The 20000-nt window shown below is 38.3% G+C and overlaps 2 protein-coding genes across 2 annotated transcripts in view; one reads left to right on the top strand and one right to left on the bottom strand.

The window, feature by feature from the left end:
- LOC122249983 (uncharacterized) overlaps window positions 1-9033 on the top strand; it is a 136182-nt gene extending 127149 nt beyond the window's left edge. Inside the window, exons 3-8 of the mRNA XM_043011219.2 lie at window positions 1405-1479; window positions 4678-4929; window positions 5476-5631; window positions 5851-6039; window positions 6285-6491; window positions 6629-9033. Coding sequence (XP_042867153.2) covers window positions 1405-1479; window positions 4678-4929; window positions 5476-5631; window positions 5851-6039; window positions 6285-6491; window positions 6629-7516 — 1767 coding nt within the window. The 3' untranslated portion in view covers window positions 7517-9033. The remainder of the gene's footprint in view (window positions 1-1404; window positions 1480-4677; window positions 4930-5475; window positions 5632-5850; window positions 6040-6284; window positions 6492-6628) is intronic.
- A 1246-nt stretch (window positions 9034-10279) lies between these two features.
- The window catches only part of Bap55 (Brahma associated protein 55kD), a 15126-nt gene continuing 5405 nt past the window's right edge, over window positions 10280-20000 (bottom strand). The window contains exons 4-7 of the mRNA XM_043011220.2: window positions 16224-16280; window positions 14289-14468; window positions 12263-12532; window positions 10280-11026 (exon numbers count right to left, since the gene is read on the bottom strand). Of these exons, the coding sequence (XP_042867154.1) occupies window positions 10625-11026; window positions 12263-12532; window positions 14289-14468; window positions 16224-16280 (909 nt within the window). The 3' untranslated portion in view covers window positions 10280-10624. The remainder of the gene's footprint in view (window positions 11027-12262; window positions 12533-14288; window positions 14469-16223; window positions 16281-20000) is intronic.

Raw genomic sequence — 20000 nt, 5'->3', positions numbered from 1 at the left:
AGAGAATGAGAGAGAGAATGAGAGAGAGAATGAGAGAGAAAACGAGAAAGAAAACGAGAGAGAAAACGAGAGAGAAAACGAGAGAGAAAACGAGAGAGAAAACGAGAGAGAAAACGAGAGAGAAAACGAGAGAGAAAACGAGAGAGAGAATGAGAGAGAGAACGAGAGAGAGAACGAGAGAGAGAGAAAAGGAGAGGAGAGGAGAGGAGAGAAGGAGGAGGGGGATGAGGGGGGAGTGGAGCGGGTTCCGAAGGAGTGGTGATGCATAGGTTTGTTTGGCAAGTCCTGTGAACGAAGCATCTCGGCGGGACAGCTCCGTTGCGCAGGTGCGGTGGCCGATCTCTCGCTCGCTCTTCCTCTCTCTCCTTCTCCTTTTCTTTCGGTCTCTCCCTATCGGTCTCTCTCTCGCTCTCTCTTTTTTCTTGTTCTCTTTCTCTCTCTCTCTCTCTCTCTCTCTCTCTCTCTCTCTCTCTCTCTCTCTCTCTCTCTCTCTCTCTCTCTCTCTCTCTCTCTCTCTCTCTCTCTCTCTCACCAAATGCTACCCATTACTTACATCTATGCATAAACATGAACATTCCCCAGTAATAAAAGCACGCGCGCGAAACCCGATCAGCCGCAACATCACTTCTTGAAACGCCTTCGTCGTAACCCCTTCTCTCCCCCCCCCCCGTCCCCACCCCTTTTCCCTCTCCCAAAGGTACGTAATCCGATAAAAGGGGTTTACGTCGTCTATAAGAAAGGATTTTCTCCCCGTCGTCATCTCCGTTCTACGACCCATTAAGCCTGGACTAGCGATTAGCGATTGTTTTGTCCGCTCGCGATCGCAGGGGTTTGAAACAAGTGGCGCCATTTTTTGAATTGCTGCGAGGGTTGAAAGTTTGAAAAGAAATTGGTTTAGAAAAAATCAACGATAGGAAGGGATGGTCTTTGTGCTTGTGAGGATATAGAAGAAGAGGCGGAGGAGGAAGAGAAGGAGGAGGGGGAGAGATGGATGAAAGAGGGAGGAAAAAGAGAACGAGCAACAGAAAAAAGTAAAAGCAGTGGAAGGGGAGGGGAAAGGATAATGAGCGAGAGAGAGAGAGAGAGAAAAGAGGAGAGAATGTGAGAACGAACAAAATGCCAAATAACACGACAAGTAATTCGATCTAGTAACAGAAATTCCTCATTTAAAATACTCAACGGGACATTTGTATGCTATATATATATATATTTTTTTTTTTTCTTTCAATTAGAATTATCTGTATATCTTTGTGTGCATACATTTTTTTAAATGTAAACTTGTTTATTCATCGTTGTGTAACATAAGCTGTATGTATCTATAGGTAAAATTGTGTCTGAAGATATTTGTGGATATTTAAATCAACGTACAATTATTAATACATAGCACTTTATTTCTCTTTACAGTGCTGGAACTCCTGTGGCATCCTTCGCCACCAGATGGACGCCTGGACCACGATGTGCAAAGATCACACCGTCTGTGTACGTACGCCAGGGATGTTAGCTGCACGCACAACATTCCTTACATTTATGTTACCTGCCCAGGAACCCCAAGTAGAATGAATGGCTCTGGGAGTTTTCATTCCACTGCGTGTGTTTCCTTTTCTCTCGTCTGTCGTCCGTTGGGACCTTTGTGTCATGGCGTATGCTAGGCACGTTGAGACTCCTGGCATATATATATATATATATATATATATATATATATATATATATATATATATATATATATATATATATATATGTGTGTGTGTGTGTGTGTGTGTGTGTGTGTGTGTGTGTGTGTGTGTGTGTGTGTGTGTGTGTGTGTGTGTGTGTGTGTGTGTGTGTGTGTATGTGTGTGTGTGTGTGTGTATATATATGCTGTATACTCTTTAAAACATAGATATATAAGAGAAAGAATGATATAAAGATAAATGAAACAAAGATTAAGTTACTATAATGTTTAAACTTTTGTTAATAGGACTCCTTGCATGCTGGGATTAAGAAGAAGGGCCAAATAGAAGAGATTCAGTGTAAGATTAAATAATGGAAGTCTGTTTATATACATCGTTTGTGTTGCGTCTGTTGCATGTTGCTTTCGTGTGTGGATTCATTTTGGAGGATTCTAATGAGGAGAAGGATGAAAAGGTCGGTAGATGCAGGGATGGGGGAGGGGCGAGGGCGAGGGCGAGGGGGGTGGGGGAGGGGGGGGGGGAGGGGGAGGGGGGGGGGGAGGGGGAGGGGGGGGGGGGGGGGGGGGGGGGGGGGGGGGGGGGGGGGGGGAAGGTGGGAGTGAGAATGAGAGTGAGGGTGAGGGTGAGGGTGAGGGTGAGGGTGAGGGACAGGGACAGGAAGCTGAGGGGAATAGATGAGACTAAAAGGAGAGTGAGAAGGAGAGAGAGACGAAGAGGGAGAAGAAGACGAGGGAGAGGGAGAAGGGGAGGAGTAGGGTAAGGAGGAACGGGAGATGGAGACAGAGAAAGCGAAAATAGAGAGGGGGATAGAGGGAGAGAACGCAGGACTAAGAAGAAAATAAGTAAAGAAAGAAGTAAAAATAAGGAAAAAAAGAGACGAAAGGAAACAACAGACAAAGAAATAAAGGGGAAAAATTATACCATTCTTTTCAATCTGGTGGACAAGCCAGACATCATGCATGCTGTCAGCCTATGCTTATCCTCTTCGCAATGCTGTCCGTGGATGACGAAATCGGCCGGGGTTTGTGTGCGCGTGATCAGTGTTGCAAACGCTGAAAAAACTGTATCTCTCTTTAGGAGGTTGGCTTATCCATTCATATTTGTCCATCTATCTATGTATGTATACTTAGGTACATACAAACTGTTTACTCTTTGTGTGTGTGTGTGTATGTGTATGTGTGTAAGTAAATGAATAGATAAATAAATAAGTAAATAAATAAATATACAGGTGTATGAATGTATAAATATGTATAAAAATAAATATATAAATGTATATAAATATATAAATATATAAATATATGAATAAATATATAACTATATATATAACTATATAACTACACACACACACACACACACACACACACACACACACACACACACACACATATATATATATATATATATATATATATATATATATATATATATATATATATATAAGTATATAATATATATAATATATATATGTGTGTGTGTGTGTGTGTGTGTGTGTGTGTGTGTGTGTGTGTGTGTGTGTGTGTGTGTGTGTGTGTGTGTGTGTGTGTGTGTGTGTGTGTGTGTGTGTTCTATAGATATGTATATAAATAAGTATATAATATATAAATATACATAAATACATAAATATATAAATATATATAAATATATAAATAAGTATATAAATATATGAATAAATATATATCTATATATTTATATACTTATTTATATATTTATTTATATACATATCTATATCTATATCTATCTATTTATATATATATATATATATATATATATATATATATATATATATATATATATATATATATATATATATGTGTGTGTGTGTGTGTGTGTGTGTGTGTGTGTGTGTGTGTATGTGTGTGTGTGTGTGTGTGTGTGTGTACATATACATATACATTTTTTTTTGTCTTCATATTTTTATTTTTATATTCATATTAATATATTCATATTTATATTTATATTTATATCTATATCTATATCTATATCTATATCTATATCTATATCTATATATATATATATGTATATCTATATTCATATTCATATTTATATCTATATCTATATCTATATTTATATACTTATATACTTATGTACTTATATATATATATATATATATATATATATATATATATATATATATATATATATAAAGTATATAAGTATATAAATATAGATATAGATATAAATATGAATATAAATATAGATATAAATATATAGATATAGATATAGATATAAATATCAATATGAATATATCAATATGAATATAAAAATGAAAATATAAAAATAAAAATATAAAGACAAAAAAAAAAAAAATGTATATGTATATGTACACACACACACACCCACACCCACACACACACACTTCATCTTGTGTTTTCTTTCTTTCTTTATCTTTAATGTGAAGTAGGATTGGATCCCTTTGATTTTGCATTATGTCATTACCAAATTCATGAATGCCTTGGAAGGGTCCTTTGTTATGGTATTTGATTGTATTTATTGAAATTTCAGTTTTAGAGGCATAAGAAAAAAATATCTGAAGATCTTTGATGTAATATATTGCAATCGTGTATACATAAGTGGCTAGAAGAAACACTGAATGATATTTTTGTTTTGTTTACATTTGGCAGTATATATACATTCATATGTATGTTTATTTATACTAATTGTACATGTGTGTATAAATTTATTATACACACACAGTCATCTTTTAGTTGTACATATGTGATTGATATGAAAGAATTTTTTTTAGTGTAAGTAAAAAGTATTAAATCTACCGTAGTTGATTGATTTGATAAAAATCATAATGTTCTAGACTGAACCTTTCTTCTTGTAAACCTGATGATGGTTCATATTTCGACCCGAAACGTATAATTTTCCTGGACTAAGTGTAGTATATATTTAATGAGCCTTTTTTCCGACGCCCATTACTCATTTTTACACAAGCAAGCGCTCTCTCTATATGCACTTAATAGCCCTTAATAAGAGCATCTCACTCACATCAATCTCTTCACAGTTCCCAGGGTGTCAGATCGCCTGCGGGTTCTACTTGGACGGTCCGCCTCACAAAAGGGGCGTTCCCGTGCCTCCCTCGGACACGCCCCCCGTGCCCCTTCCTGCCTATCTACCGGCCCCGAGAGTCAGTGGGCGGAGTCAGGTTACGTGGGCGTCTCCTGATTGGTCCGGGAGCGGCGCCCCCACCCCGGGAGATGACGTCATGTACGTCCTGTTGAAGGACAGTGGCAGCGGTTGGCGGGAAATATTGCAGGTGAGGATGTGGTTCTTTTTACTCTCTTTTGTTACTGATTTATTGTTTTTTTAATGACTTCTTTTTCCTAGAAGTAATGATATTTGCATTTTTAATTCTTTTGTTTCTCTACTTTGTTGTTTTATGTACATGTAAAAAAGAATTATTTATTTTACATTTACCCAACGACATGTAAAGGAATAGCCTCTTCCAATATTTAATGCTGTCTATATGTGTCCGCTGTATCTAATACATTAGGAGTAAGCATTTCAATTGTAATAAAAAGGCGAACAGACCAATTCTCTGTTGAATGACACCACAAGAACAGGCAGTCCTCTAATATACCAGTGGTAATATTACAAAACCAATAATGATTATAATTATGATAATGATTATAATTATCATAACTATAACTATAACTATAATATTGATAATGATAATGGTTAATCACTATCATTATTATCATCATCGCCATTATGTTATATGAATAAGAATGTAAATCCACAATAAAATAAATGCACAGACTCTCCCAAAGCGAAATTGCAAACTAACACGGCATTCCTGCAGACTTCGGGGACGGAGGCCACCCTTCCGGAGGAGCCGGAGGCCCCGAAGGCGAGGCTGAGGCTGTTGGCCGTGACGCAGGAGGGGCTCGTGGCGGCGTCGGAGGGGCAGGTCGAGATGGCGAGTCAAGGGAGGAGAGGACAGGCTTACACTTACAATGTAAGGCTAATGGTGTGATTGTGTTTGTGCTTTTTTTTCTTTTCTTTTCTTTTCTGCATGTTTCCGAGAGGAGAATATGAAATGGATGGAAATAACATTTTGTGGTATTATGTATATTAAATTTGCAAGCAAAACACTTTTCCGACAAACCGCATTGGTTGACGAGAAAAATAAAAATAATACGATATACGAGTAAAAAAAAACTTCCCCCCCCAACAGATGGAGGCCTTCCGCGCAGAGCCCCCTTTGGCCCTACCTAACAGGGACATCGTTGGCCACAGTGATTCCCGTCCAAACGGCCGGTATGAGGAGGTGCCGGAGACTCACGGAGCTACAAGGGAATTCCTGTCGGATGCTTCTACAGCGTACTCGCACGAGTATCCCAACCAGGCGACGGAAATCGTTTCGGTGCGTTTTTTTCCTCTTATCTTCTTGATTTCAGCTTGATTTGAGACTTGGCTACTTGGTTTTGTTGCACAAGTAAAGGAAATACTGAGAAATGAAGGAATCTTCTTTTCTACTTTACTTAGAAGTGCTAATGATTTTGAATGACTGGATGTAATCATTCTCCAGAAGAAAAAAATACTGTAGAAAGAGAACAAAAATATTGATTTTTTTTCATAACGTCTCTCATAACACCCCATCTCTTGCAGCTGGATCCTACATGGACCATAGAAGTCCTTGAGGTCCACCCGGGTCCTTTAGCTGAGGTCTCCGTAGGATGGAGTCCTCGCGGTTCAGGAGGTGTTGAGTACCTTGTGTCTTGGGTTGAGGAATCTGGCTCGGTCTCAGGTCACCTTCTCACAGACCAGGTCACGAGCGAACTCTCTCTATGGCCTGGACAAGGATATTACGTTCAGGTAGTTATCATGTTTTTTCTTTATTTCATTTTGTACTGCGAATGTGAAATGTAACAGTCTATACTGTCCAGAGATCTATTGGATTATCCTTTACATTTCAATCTCGTTTCTAATCGTCTATCCTTCTACTCTTACAGGTTGAATTGATTGATAGCCAAGGAAACCCAGTTCTAAGAAGTCTTGCTACGCCTGTCAGGTTTACCAAGTCTTCAACCGAGGCAGATGAACATACGGAGACAATTGCTGAAGCGGAACACCCTTATTTGCCCACAACAGACGTGACTATGTTGACCCACACCGCTCCCGCCGAAGTTCGAATCTGGGAGCCTTCTACAGAAGAAACAGATCGAATCACTTCAGCTGCTGGAATTCGAATCCGGAGTTCTACAGAAGACACAGATTGGTCCACTGATATGAGTACGGATCCTACAGATGCTCATGACGCCGAGGACGCGAACCTCGTACACAGACACGTAGAGCTGCTGAAAAACCATCAAAATGTGTCCACGGAGGAGAAAGACGAGTACATAAGCCAGATCCTGCAGGAAAGGACCTACGAAATAGTGAACACACGCACGAGCACCGACCTCGCGCAACGGGAGGAGGCCGTCCTACCCGAAGTCTCAGCCAAGGAGATTCAGACCGATGACGCCACCGACCGTGTATCGGAAATCCTGATCTGGTGCGCCGGCGTGGGCATCGGCATGCTACTCGTTCTCACCCTGTGCAGCATGGTCATCTGGCTCCTCGGAAGATGTCGTCGAGGAGGACCTAGAAACGAAGAGTGCCTCGAGGAAGGGCTCAGTAGTCTGAGGAGCTCCTTCAGGTCGGGTGCGGCCAAGCAGAACCAAAGAAATCCAACCACGTCTTGGACATTCGAGAACTTTTGCTCCACGGAGAGAAAACCGAATTTGGTTAATGCTAGAAAAGAGTCTGTGCCTTCCGGAATAGACAACGCCTCCTTAGTGGAAAATTACGTCATAATGTTAGAGTCGCCTGCCAATGGGAGTGAAGCAAATCGCTAGTCATTGATTGTTTTTCTTACAGTTGTTAAAATATAAATATGTGTATATGTGTATGTACGTAGAAATATGATGACTGCATATGGTACCTGCTTAACAGACTTGCGAAATGTCTTCCATCCCAACATAGTATATTTGTTATTTTTATATTTGACATTTGACTTGTAACCCATGGCTTGCATTCAACATATTCCACGCATTTAAAATACCAATTTTGATAAGAAGCTGATATTGTAAAAATAATGCAGTTTATACCAGTTTTTTTTTTTATACAATCGCCACTGCCACAAGACATGAATTGGAAAGCAATACTGAAGATAAATAGTTGTTTATGAGGTTAAAGTTGTATAAGATTATTGCCTTTTTTAGGCAATATTGTAAATAATTTCTAAAACCGATTCAAACAGATCAGATTAGCACAGTGCTGTTGAGAATAATTTGTAACTAAAGCAAAGGCCTTGACTTACCAAAGGCCTTTAGCTTACAGCATTTCTTAGTTTCTTATCCAATTTCATATAAAAAATGTATTAGTCGTCACAGTAAATTTTTAGTAATTTTCACAGGAGAATGACAATTCAAAGTGATGAGTTGTCATGTCAAATTTTATAATAATATTTAGACAGTCTAGTGATTATTTTTTTGGTAATGTTCAGAATACTAATATGATTCTGTTTCTGAATTTTGTTTCAGAAATATTAGAATCACAGCTTGCATCTTCAACACTAATTCTGATTACTTGAACAGGCAGTTAAAAATTAAATAATTACAAGACTGCGTTTATGTGATTTTCGTAACTACGTATAAATAAGTCATTTTCTTTACCAAAGACCTTGTATTTAAATATGTATATATTATGTTTAAGTATGCTATATACTGTATAGTTTTATGAAATTAATATGTTTGGCTTTCCAAGTTCTTTTACATATGAATCTTGATTTAAGATGCTTATTTTCAGTAACTTGACATATACTCGTGACATTACGGTAACATGCTAAACTCACACCCAAAATATATTGTTCTTTGGCATAGCAAATTAAGTATCCCTGATGTTAATCCACTATCATAAAGGACATAAGTATAACATACAAACTTTATAAATTAGCTTGTTATAGGTCCTCTGGTGCAATAGAGGTCATTTTACATATACTTGGGCTGTGAATGCATTTTATTTTAGGCCCAGAACTAAGATTTTCAGCTTGTTTCTTTAGAGGTTTTGACACGTGAATGAAAATTAATGTTGTTTTTGTTTGTATAACCTTTTTTTAAGAACATGAATGACTTCCAGATTCATCCTCAAAATTATCTAACCACATTTAGCAAAAGAAAAAAATCTATATATAACACAACCCAAAACCAATATATAAAGACTGAAATTACTACCCTAACTATGTTCTCAAGTCATTCCTGTGTTTGCCTTGGTCTCAGGGCTTTGTATATATATCTTATTAAAAGTTGATTTGATAGTTTACTGTTGTTGTAATGTATATAAATAAACATATTTTGAAATGTTGCCCAAATCACTTATTTTTTTCTATTCCCTATACTGGTTATTGGATATTTAAATTGTGAAGATGATTCTGAAAATATAGATATAGTGTTAAATGACAACTCATATCTCTTAAAGAATCTGTATTATCATCCAGATATCAAGTTTGCAATGTACAAGTTTGTCTCGGCCTTTGAGAAATTAGCGTAAATGATGAAAGCAAATTTTCAGTAACAAGCAGTTTCCAAAGAAAAAAATAATGGTATAAAAGGAAACTTAATTATCCAGTGTATGAGAAACACAGTAATAGACAATCTGTACAGTTCATAAATATTGAGGCAATTAGAATCACAGACAAATGGGAAAATAATATATATAAGTATATCTTGCTCAGTTTCCTTTCACCTTTCCTAATGATTATCCGAGTGATGATTTCTAATAGGATAACATCTGTAGTAACACTATCCAGCAAACATTCTTTACTGATGGGATTCTGGTCCCATCAAAATACTTGGAAAAAAGAATGACCTAGAACATGTGCACAATTCAAAATGCTGTATCGCCTCTAATACCAAGGGGTGTATAACTTAGGCTGAAACCTAAAATGGAATCTGACTGGATGTGTCTATATATACGAATTCTCAAATCATTAGCCTATTGCTTTTACTAATCTTTTTGAGCAACTATGGTTATAATGTGTCTGTGGATATTTCCATATTTCACAAGAGATTTCTTAAGGCACAAGGCCATGCTGAATCTATCAGTGAATTTCACCCACCCTATTCTACAGGGTCATAAGATGTTTTTGTATATTTATTTACATTTATTTTGACAAAACCAAAAAAATGTGTATAGCAGTAGTAAGTTTTGCCTTTATCTATCAACTTTATTAATTTCCACTATATTTTTACTCGTATTGCTAGAGGGCACAACCAGTTTTGGAGCCCTATAGTAAATACTTTGCAAGTGGACTACAATTTTGAGGTCTAAAAGCACTGGCAATACTTTACAACTCTGCAAACCAGTTGTTTACAAAGAAATCATTTTAGCAAATAATCTAAAATAAATCAGATATAAGTACACATAATTCTTGTATAGTTAAACAAGAGAACTTATAATAAGAGCATCAATATTTTTGCTCGTTTTTTTTAAGTCACCAATATAATGACCAGCTGATTTCTTAGTTAACTAGCTAGTGTACCATGTAATACATCTTCCACAAGAAAATATAATAATATCAGTTGGATATACTTACTATACAGGTTAGTGAAACAATCACATCTCTAATTTTCTTATATTTACCGCGCTTAAATACAAAGGCATAACTCAATGATGTAATTGACTCAAAAATAAAAAAATATACATAAAGCACACTAAAATTAACAAAACAGTCAATCTGCTACTTTTTCATAATCCAAAATACTTTTAAGATAATACTAATAATATTAATGTTCTCTGTTGTACTTTGTATTTCAGCCACATCAATACATGAATAAAAAGTCCTATGGAGTTCTAACGTAGTTTTAAGAGATTTCACATACACATTCATTCACTTTCACCTCAGTCAGTAAAAAAAAGACAGAAAAAAAAAATTGGTTGTCTTTACTCTTGTGTCACATTTTTTTTTATGGACACTTTCTGTCCACTTGTGACTTGCCTGACTCCTCGTACTCCTGTTTGCTCACCCACATCTGCTGGAAGGAGCCCAGAGAGGCCAGGATGGAGCCTCCGATCCATGAGCCGAATCTCCTCTCTGTAGAGCCTGTAGCTGAGATCAGTTTGAATCTCATGTTGGGTGGTGTTCGGCTGGACAGATCACGGTTGAGGCGCTCTACGAAGCCATTCAGAAGGGAGTTCCCACCTGTGACGATGACCCCAGAGTAAAGACTGGGCCGGAGGTCGATGTCGCACAGGCCTATACTGGTGGAGACGACATGTGACATTCCCAGCATTGTTGAGCCCACACCCTTGATGTAGCTGGGGTCAAACAGGCTCTCTGTGATCCTGTAGCGCTCAGTGCCATATTCCTGCAAGAGAAGGAGCATTTAGGTGCAAGGGCTGATACCATATTGGCATTAAGTCATAATATCCAGCAAAATCTTAATGCTTCACTATTGTTAATTTTAATTCTAGGCATATTGTTAGTCTACTTAATATTGATTTTAGTCCATTTACTTATGAAATTTGTATCTAAAACATTTTTTTTAATTTCTCATAAGGAATAAGAATGCCTGGAAAGTTTCCATTTTCCTGAGCTTATTCAAAAAATTTCCACAAAACATAGCTCTCCCTATATAAACATATAATATACATATATACACAGTACACTGACAGGACTTACACAATACAATCTCACAGGACAAGAGATTTCACAAATTATTAGTTACTTTATTATGTTTCCCAAGCATTTTTACCAGTGTCTAATCCCAAGATCATACAAACAGAATCATGTATAAGCCATTTTATTTTAGCCTAAGGTCTTGTTTGTAAGGGTATAATAGATAGAATAATGGAATGCCACATGTTGAAATTAGCAAAATCGAATCCTCTAACACATAGACAATCATGATACACACATATATATATCTATATATAAGAACCACAGTAATATGGTAAACAAATATATTGATTAGCATATGGAACTGATAATACCACAACATACAATCACAAAAACAGAGACACAGTTTATCTATACATGATTAATACAAACTAAAATTTTGAATGTTGGAAGTGTTTCATTCGTATCAAAACATGCATCAATCTAGTAACATTTACACAGGATGTTGTATGGACGGATTATGTTATAATAATCTGAAAGCTTATTTTGTAATCTTTTAAGTAGGATACGACATCTCATTTATTGAGGTTGCCCTTAAAAAAATAATCAGGCAAAATTTTGTTTGCAAAATCCAATGAATATATTTAGTCATCTCTTGTAAAATCTTTTCAAAATCTCAATGCAATGAAAAAATATAAAGAGATAAAAAGATATGAAAGAAAAACAAATCTGAAAACAGAATTTTTTCTTAACCCATTTGTGCCGGATGACATGCTGACACGTTTCGTGGTTTTTGCGTCAGACTCCGGCTACGAGATATTTGGTCAAGGCCAGCACTCAGGGTAAACAAGCGGACAGCACAGGCTCGTGGCTAGTGCGCCCGAGAATCCCAAGGCGTTAGGCCTATGCGTTCGATAACTTATGTGACCATTCAGAGCCAGAATCACCCTGGCGTGAATGGGTTACAGAAGAACAAACCACTCACCATGTTATAACCAGTAGGAAACTCGTAAGGTTCTGTGGGGATGCTGTTGACGGCCTCTTCCTCGTACGGCGCCTCTGAGCAGTGGAGCATCGTCTGTTGGAAATCCCTAACCACCTCACGTTTCATGTAGTTGTGCCAAGTCGTGGTCACCTCACTCAGGTTACTCTTCTTCGTCCACTTGGGTCGGTCACCTTCCTTCACCACCTGCTTGTCTGTGATCATGTATGATGGGATGAGCTCCACACCAGACTCCACTAGGTAATTGTTTGCCTGTGGTGGGGTTGAGAGATAAGAAGGGTTACTGATATATCTGTTATTATCTGTTTTAAGAATAATGAATTCATCAACCCCTAAAAACTGCAACTCCTTAGCCTGTCCTCCTCCTCCTGCTAGATTTGAAGAGCTTGATTTTGCACACCAGAAAATGAGTCTTGTGCTGGTATGGAAAACTGTCTCTGAACGGAGTAGCATCTTATTCTAAAAATTATGTTTGTATAAGAAAGACAATGGAAAAACTTGCAAAACATATAAATAAACCAACTAATGCTATAAACTGTATATTCATCATATTCTACATAGTAATAAATGGATTTATCATATATTCAGTATAACTAAAACATGAAGTGAGAAACAAAATAAAGTTGCTCACTTATGCCAAGAGGTGACTATAAGAAAAGAGAGGTTGTGGTCGGAGGGGAGGTGGAGTCAGTAGGTATAAGGATAGGGGAGAGTGTCTGGCTTTGAGACTGGTAGAAAGATGCCAGAAAAATATACTTGTTTCCTCTCACTACATCCTATTCATTCCAAAATGCTAGCACAAAAACAGCCTGGCAGTTTTAAAAAGCTGATACTCTATTGAGGCAATGCAGCTAGATGGGGAATTTTGATTGTTGCCTCACTGAAGGTGGTTTAGACTCAAAGGGTTAAAATTATACCGCACAACTTTGTTCCTAAAGTGAACACCCTACAGTAAGAAGAAAAATAGTTACTCCACTATAAGAGAAGAAAACAAAAGTGTGGAATAGAAAAAGTTTAATATATATTGTATTTTGTAAAAGATATTCCAATTACTATACAAATGATCAAAGTTCTAAACATAATTACCTAAATATGACTATGGTAAGAAATCTTTAACTCATAAAATGAAAAAGAAGAGAAAAAAAGTTAGTGGGAACATAAAACAAGTCCTTATACCTCTATGCTAAACTGACTAAGCAGTAATTTTTCCCTATGAACACACCTAATGGCCCATCAACATATAAAATCTCCCCACAATTCCTCATTTCTAAGCTTTACCCATCTAAAATAACAGAAGCATATAGAAAAATCGTATACAATACTGTATACTGTATCTTCTTAGGATTGTTTTTGCGATTACTTCTATTTCAAGATAATTGGCAAGATCTTAAAAGACACTATTCTAAATAATCTGTTTAGCTGTGTTGTTGCTCACAAGGAGTAGAACTTCACCTATCTCGTTCTGTCTATAATATGCAGGGATGAATCTACTCTTCACAATTAAAGGGACTCTATCTAAGGATGTGGGGAAAATCTACTTTTTGCAGTAAATGATCAACTGAATTTCAGCATTATCAGCTTTTGACATTCAAAGATTAAGTAAATTATCCACAATAATAAATCCAATTAAAAAAGGAATGATGCAGGAATCCATAATTTAAAGGTGCAACTTTTAAGGGGTTTTACATTCTTAATTTGCAAAGTAAGAGCTTAGTCTTTACTATACTTAAAGGTTAAGGTAAAAAGCTGCATTGGTCTTGTGCTACCAACTGTTTTTCCTAGAAGTGAACTAACTTGTAGTTTATACCAAATATAAAATGTGTGTGCTTGTGAAACCTTTAGCTATAAAGTCAAACAGCACATCATATTCACAAGATATCAAGTAAAAAAGAAAGAAAGAAAGAAAGAAAGAAAGAAAGAAGAAGAAAAAAAAAAGCAAGCAAGCAAGCAAGAGGAAGCAACAAGAGGAGCAGAGAGGATATGAAGAGTTCAAACACCCATGCAGTACCTGATTGAGCAGAAAATCACCCCCAAGAGGTGACTTCACAATGGCATGTTGCAGAACATATCCGTCGTGGACTGGTACTGCTGACGTGTGTGTGGCCCCGGAGTCAAGCACTAGACCAGTAGACCTTCCGTTTGCGAAGGCTGCCAACACTGCTGATTTAACCAGGAAGAAGGCTGGGACCTGGTTGATGAAACAGTGAATTAAAGAACATTGCCCATAAATGTTCAAATGCGGTATTCCGATGAGTGCTCTGAAAATCTTAGAAAAGCACAGGTGGAATGATATGCATAAACAATGGAGAAATCTAATAATAACATTAATAATCATTCAAATTATCAGCAACTGAACGATCATTATCAAAACAATGAATCTTGGAATCATATATAAATACAAGCATTATCTATCTCAGTTACTTTTATAATTCTCTCTCTAAAATGAAAATAAAATTACTTTTGATAATTTCTAGTCTGCATATGTTTACATGAATTATTTCTTCCAAAACCAACACTATACATAAAAAATTGATTTAGAATTCAGGGGCATACGTGCAAAAGACACCACAATTTCTACCCAGAAAGGCTCTTTAACTGCCACTCCTTAGTCTGTCTCAAGCTGAGGAAATCTTATTGAAGAGGAAAAAAAAAAGTATATATATATATATATATATATATATATATATATATATATATATATATATATATATATATATATACATATATACTTACATATGTAAATGTATTCAGATGCATAACTAGTAAAAAGACAATAATATACAGTGATGCTTATTTGAAACGAAATAGTATGGTGTATGGAGGGGGAATGGGGATGAAGAAAGGACTCAGGGAGCTAGCCTAAATGAAATATACCATACACTGCCAGAATTAGCATTTCACATTTGGTTTCACTGACAAGGAGAAAAAAGCAGGGATTACAACTAAGATTGGCTCACTCAATAAGAAAAGGGCCTACAAGGAGAGTACGGGGATATGGGGCTTATCTGGTGGTTGGGGCACGAGGAAACTTGCCAAACAGTACTAGATATATTAGCAGAAACTACATGTCTCATTGAGAAAAACTGTCAGTTGAAGACAGCCCTGGCCCAATCAGGGCAAATAGGGTAGATTGAACCTGCTCAGGTCCACAAAGAGAGGGGCAAACAAGACTAAGGGTTAACAGTCTCTGTCACAACCCTGTTGTGCCTCTACTTGTAAGCTGAGCACCTATGCCTATCCTTATTCCACCTGTGATGCGTGAATATTTTGGTGAGATAGGTGCCAGTCTCTCAACACAAGAACACAATGAATATCTAAGGGACACATCAAAAAAAGCCCTCTTCTTCCATCAGTGAGATGTGGGTCATCAGAATGACTGGTCAGAAGCCTATATTGTCTTTCTTTATGGTGGTGTTCAGGCTCGAAGACTGTCAGAAAGCTCTCTTATAAACAAACTCCCTTTTATTTATACCCTCTTTCTATAAGTCAACCCTTTGACTAGACCTGACCAGCTTCTACTTCCATATACTTGTCTATACCTAATGTTGTTATTTGTGTTCCTTCTCCTTTACCTTCTTCTCTCCTCCACCTTTTAATAACTAAAGATTAAATCCAGATAGATTTGAAGACAGTTATCCAATTTATTGTTTTTGTGCATAGTTTGGCTTCTTGCAAGAAACTATATTAACCCACTCACGACGGGGGCATTCCAGCCTTGAATGTCACAATGCCGGGGCTTTCGAGCGCTTAGGCCAGAGAGGGTTAATAGTGGCAAATGCAAGAAAAAAAAGGTAAATTCAGGCAAATTTTTACTTCCAGAAACTTTCATGATATTTGGCCAGCTTATTACTGGGCTGTATCATATGAATCCCCCAAAAGCAAAACTCCAAAATTTGTCTCTTATATTATCAAAGGCAGCATTCAAAGCCTCAAAGCTTCTCACCTGATATTTCTCAAAGAGCAATTCGCAGAGACGTTCTCTTTTGCCACGTGCATTCCACTGAAAATAAAAAAGAAAGTATCACAAAATGTTTCCTGTAAATGCATCTGATTAAGAAAATCTGTTCTTGCACAAGCCCTTATAATAGGACAATAACAATCAAAATATATTACTTATAATAAGCTCTACCACTGAAATACATCAACCATCAGAGGAAATAAGCATCTGGACTTGAGCACATGGATTATCCTACATAAACTGACACAGATAATACTGTTCAGTTCAGAGAGATTTGCGAAGGCTTTCCTTCGCCCAGGCTATATGCACGAGGCGGCCCGGCCTCTGCCAGCTATAAGTGCTGACTCATCTGATCATCATAACTGAATGCTTACCGTGGCGGATGGATTGCCTGAAGGCGCTCCAGTTGCCACGGGGAAAGCAATAGGCATAGCCGCCTTACCAACCCGGCTGCTGTCGTCTCTGGGCCCTGCCTGAGGAAGCGAGTGTGCTCGCATTCCATCAGATAGTGCTCTAAATTGGCGTCCGGCGCGCCACAATGGCTGCAACGTCGCTCATCATGCCCAATGGTGGGTATGATTTGCCACGCACAAGGGTAGCCTAATCTCAGTCTGTGAAGACTGACTTCGGCTCGCCTTGGTATTCTGTTAGAGAGTATCAGCGACTCATAGCCTGTGGCGTCTGAGTACCAGCTGGCCGAGGGGGAGGTTCTCGCTTCCTCTCTGTGGCGCTGCAGGGCACCGACCTGCCCTGTAGCCATCAATTTACGCCTTAGCAGTTCTCGGCTAGGATGCACCACAAGATTACTCAAGGGTTTTTTCCTGCCTTCCTCCGCTAGCCTATCAGCTACATCGTTCCCTTTAATACCAACATGGCTTGGAATCCAGTTGATGATAATGCGTCTACCCTGATCCAGGATTCTCTGAGCAATAGTGAGAATCGTGGTCAGAAGGTAAACGTTATCAAGGGGCGTGCTTTGCTGCAGGCTGTCAATGGCGGCCCTAGAGTCTGTATGTATGACAACATGCCCGTCCGTCTGGGCTGCATGGGCTAGGGCTCCCATAATAGCGACAGCCTCTGCTTGGAGCGAGGAGGCATTGTTGGACACCCGCATAGCTTGTGCTACGTCCCTTGCTGCAAAGCCGGCGCCTGCAGTGTGGGAAATGGGGTCTACAGAACCATCCGTGAAGTAGGTTTTACTACCTGGTGGAGTGATTTCTGCAATGTTCCTCTCCGCCTCAGCCTTCAAAAGAGACGGAGAGTACTGAGTCTTTCTCCTTGACAGGTTCATGACAGAATACTCTATCAAGGATCTTGCCCACGGCGGGGCTGTGGCATAGTCAGGGTGGGGGAGGTCCATGCCCTTGATCAATAGAGTCTCCTTGAGCTCAAAGCGTATCAACACCCTGGCTGTATGAGACAGCCAGGAGTTGTTGGCAAAGAGTTCATGGTTCTGTGCAAGCCGACGCTGCACTTTTTGTCTTAGCTGCTAGTCCGACGGGGACTGTAAGACTTTGGCAAGAAACTGAGCCGCCATCTAATCGATCCGGATGTCCAGAGGGAAAAGGTTGGCCTCCAAGAGGAGGTTGGCAACCTTAGCCCATATAGGAGCACCCAGAGTGACAGATAATACACACCATATTCAATTATATATAACATGACTCCCTATGGCTACATAATAGCTTGGGATGAAAGGACACATTCACAAACAGACAAAGACATAGACACAAACATGGCCAGTGATAAAATGGAATTTAAATCTGATACACCAGAACACAGCCATAAAAACTGACAAAGGTGTATCAGACTTAGTGAACATTTCAGAGAACTGGCTTGATGTCTCCATTCCTCACAGCAACAGTTTGCTAGCTGGCAGGACTGGACATTTTTGCCTGTGCAGGCAACTGGCCAAAAATCATACAGAGAAAATATTTTCTCTGTGCTCCTAGCAGCACAGACATACCTAACATGTATTTCCTATAACAGTTTAGCACATGGCCATATATTTGCCTAATGCCACTCCAGCTGATGAGATAACAAGCGCATGCAGCCTCCAAGTGTGAGATCTCTCCCGGAACAATGCACGCACTCTCAGAGCACTTTTCACCCACCCGTAAAAAGGAAGTTTTTGTGTCTGTTTACATTATTTTCACAAGTGAAGAAAAATATTTCTACAAATACAATTCAAACAAGTATTTACATATGTAAAAATGTAAAAAGAATAATTTGAAAGAGAGAGAAAAAGAACATGACAAGACAGGATGTCATCCAGTGGGAGCGAAATATTCCCATGACATATGTCTTCCAGTGCAAATAGATTAAAACAAGGACAGACAAGTGTTTAGGCTGATTTTGGAAAGCTGTAGCTCTGAAATTAGTACAGTGATTTTCATAAAACTTAACCGTAAGCATGCTTATAGGGCTTAATTGGAACCATCAAATATGGGATAACACCCATCTAATATAGGTTAATATAGAATCTGGGTAATTTGTTTCTTCTTTTCTTCTGCAAACAAAACATTAATGTTCCATGTTCCATTAAACTACTGAAATAATAAATCTTTCAGTAACTTCTCATAATTGAGCTTACAAACCAAATCCCAAATTAAGTAAATAAATAAATAAATTAACCAAACTGAATACACAACTTTGATTTTTGGCATATGTAATAAGCAATAAAACTGCTATGATCAATATATATAATCAGTTATTAAATGCAGACTAAAAACCTTATATTTAAAAAGAAGAAAAAGGAACAAGAAAAAGACATGACTTGTAAAAATATGCCTTTCTAAGCATAAACCCTTCAATGCCACATGACGTGATGTGAATGCCATGGCTTCACTGGTTTTCCTGTTAGATGATGTGAATGTCTCACCATGGTTTTGTCTGGTCATCTCACCAGGTGATTAGGTGCATAGCACCTTAGCACTGCCTCTCCAACAGATCGCCCATGGCATTAAGGCTGTGCACTCAGAAATACCTTGGTGAAATGACCAGGAACAGTCAAATTGACTCTATAGTTAACCCATTGCATACGGGTGTCATGACATACATGATGTAGGAGCTTTGGCCTGACGATGGGCGTCATGACGTACATGACGTTCAGGGATTTTGGATCACTGCTATTTTATTTTGCTATGAAAAAGGAATGAGTGATGATGGCTACTGCAGTCATAATTACTTTAACCCACTCACGACGGGGGCATTCCAGCTTTGAATGTCACAATGCCGGGGCGTTCGAATTATTAGGCCTAAATCAATTAAATGGCTGGCACAATACTGTGCCGCCCGGCCACTGGGCTTTTGAATGAGTGGTACAGTACTGTACCACCCGTCCAGAGAGGGTTAATTACTGTAATATCGTGCTAGCTTAACGTCCAAAACCTAGATGGCACCACTTTTTCCTAGCAACAGCAGGAGAGAGAGCCTTGAATGGCACCCATCCACAGTCTCTAGCAAGCATTGTCTCTATAGAGCGATGGCACACACTAAGTTGATGAACCCTTGCTCTAAAGCACCACCGATGAAGGATGTGCAGGCAGAACGAGAAGAGGAAGGTGACTCAATCCATACCCAGTGTCTAAAATATGTTCCTGTGCCAATATGGATGCCTTTCACTGTGGCACTCACAGTCACAAGCACAGGTTTCATTCCTCTTCCCTACCTCTTCTTATTATCTTTATTGTAGGTGGTTATATGTTTCGTATTCGTTCACGACAGCATAAAAATACGAAAAAATAAAGTTGCCTTTTGTCCTCC

This window comes from Penaeus japonicus, unplaced genomic scaffold, assembly GCF_977035675.1.
Source record: "Penaeus japonicus unplaced genomic scaffold, GWHDUDI00000001_assembly GWHDUDI00000016, whole genome shotgun sequence".
Classification (NCBI taxonomy): Eukaryota; Metazoa; Arthropoda; class Malacostraca; order Decapoda; family Penaeidae; genus Penaeus; species Penaeus japonicus.
Note: the sequence above shows the minus strand (reverse complement) of the source record. Positions and strands in the feature narration are given on the sequence as shown.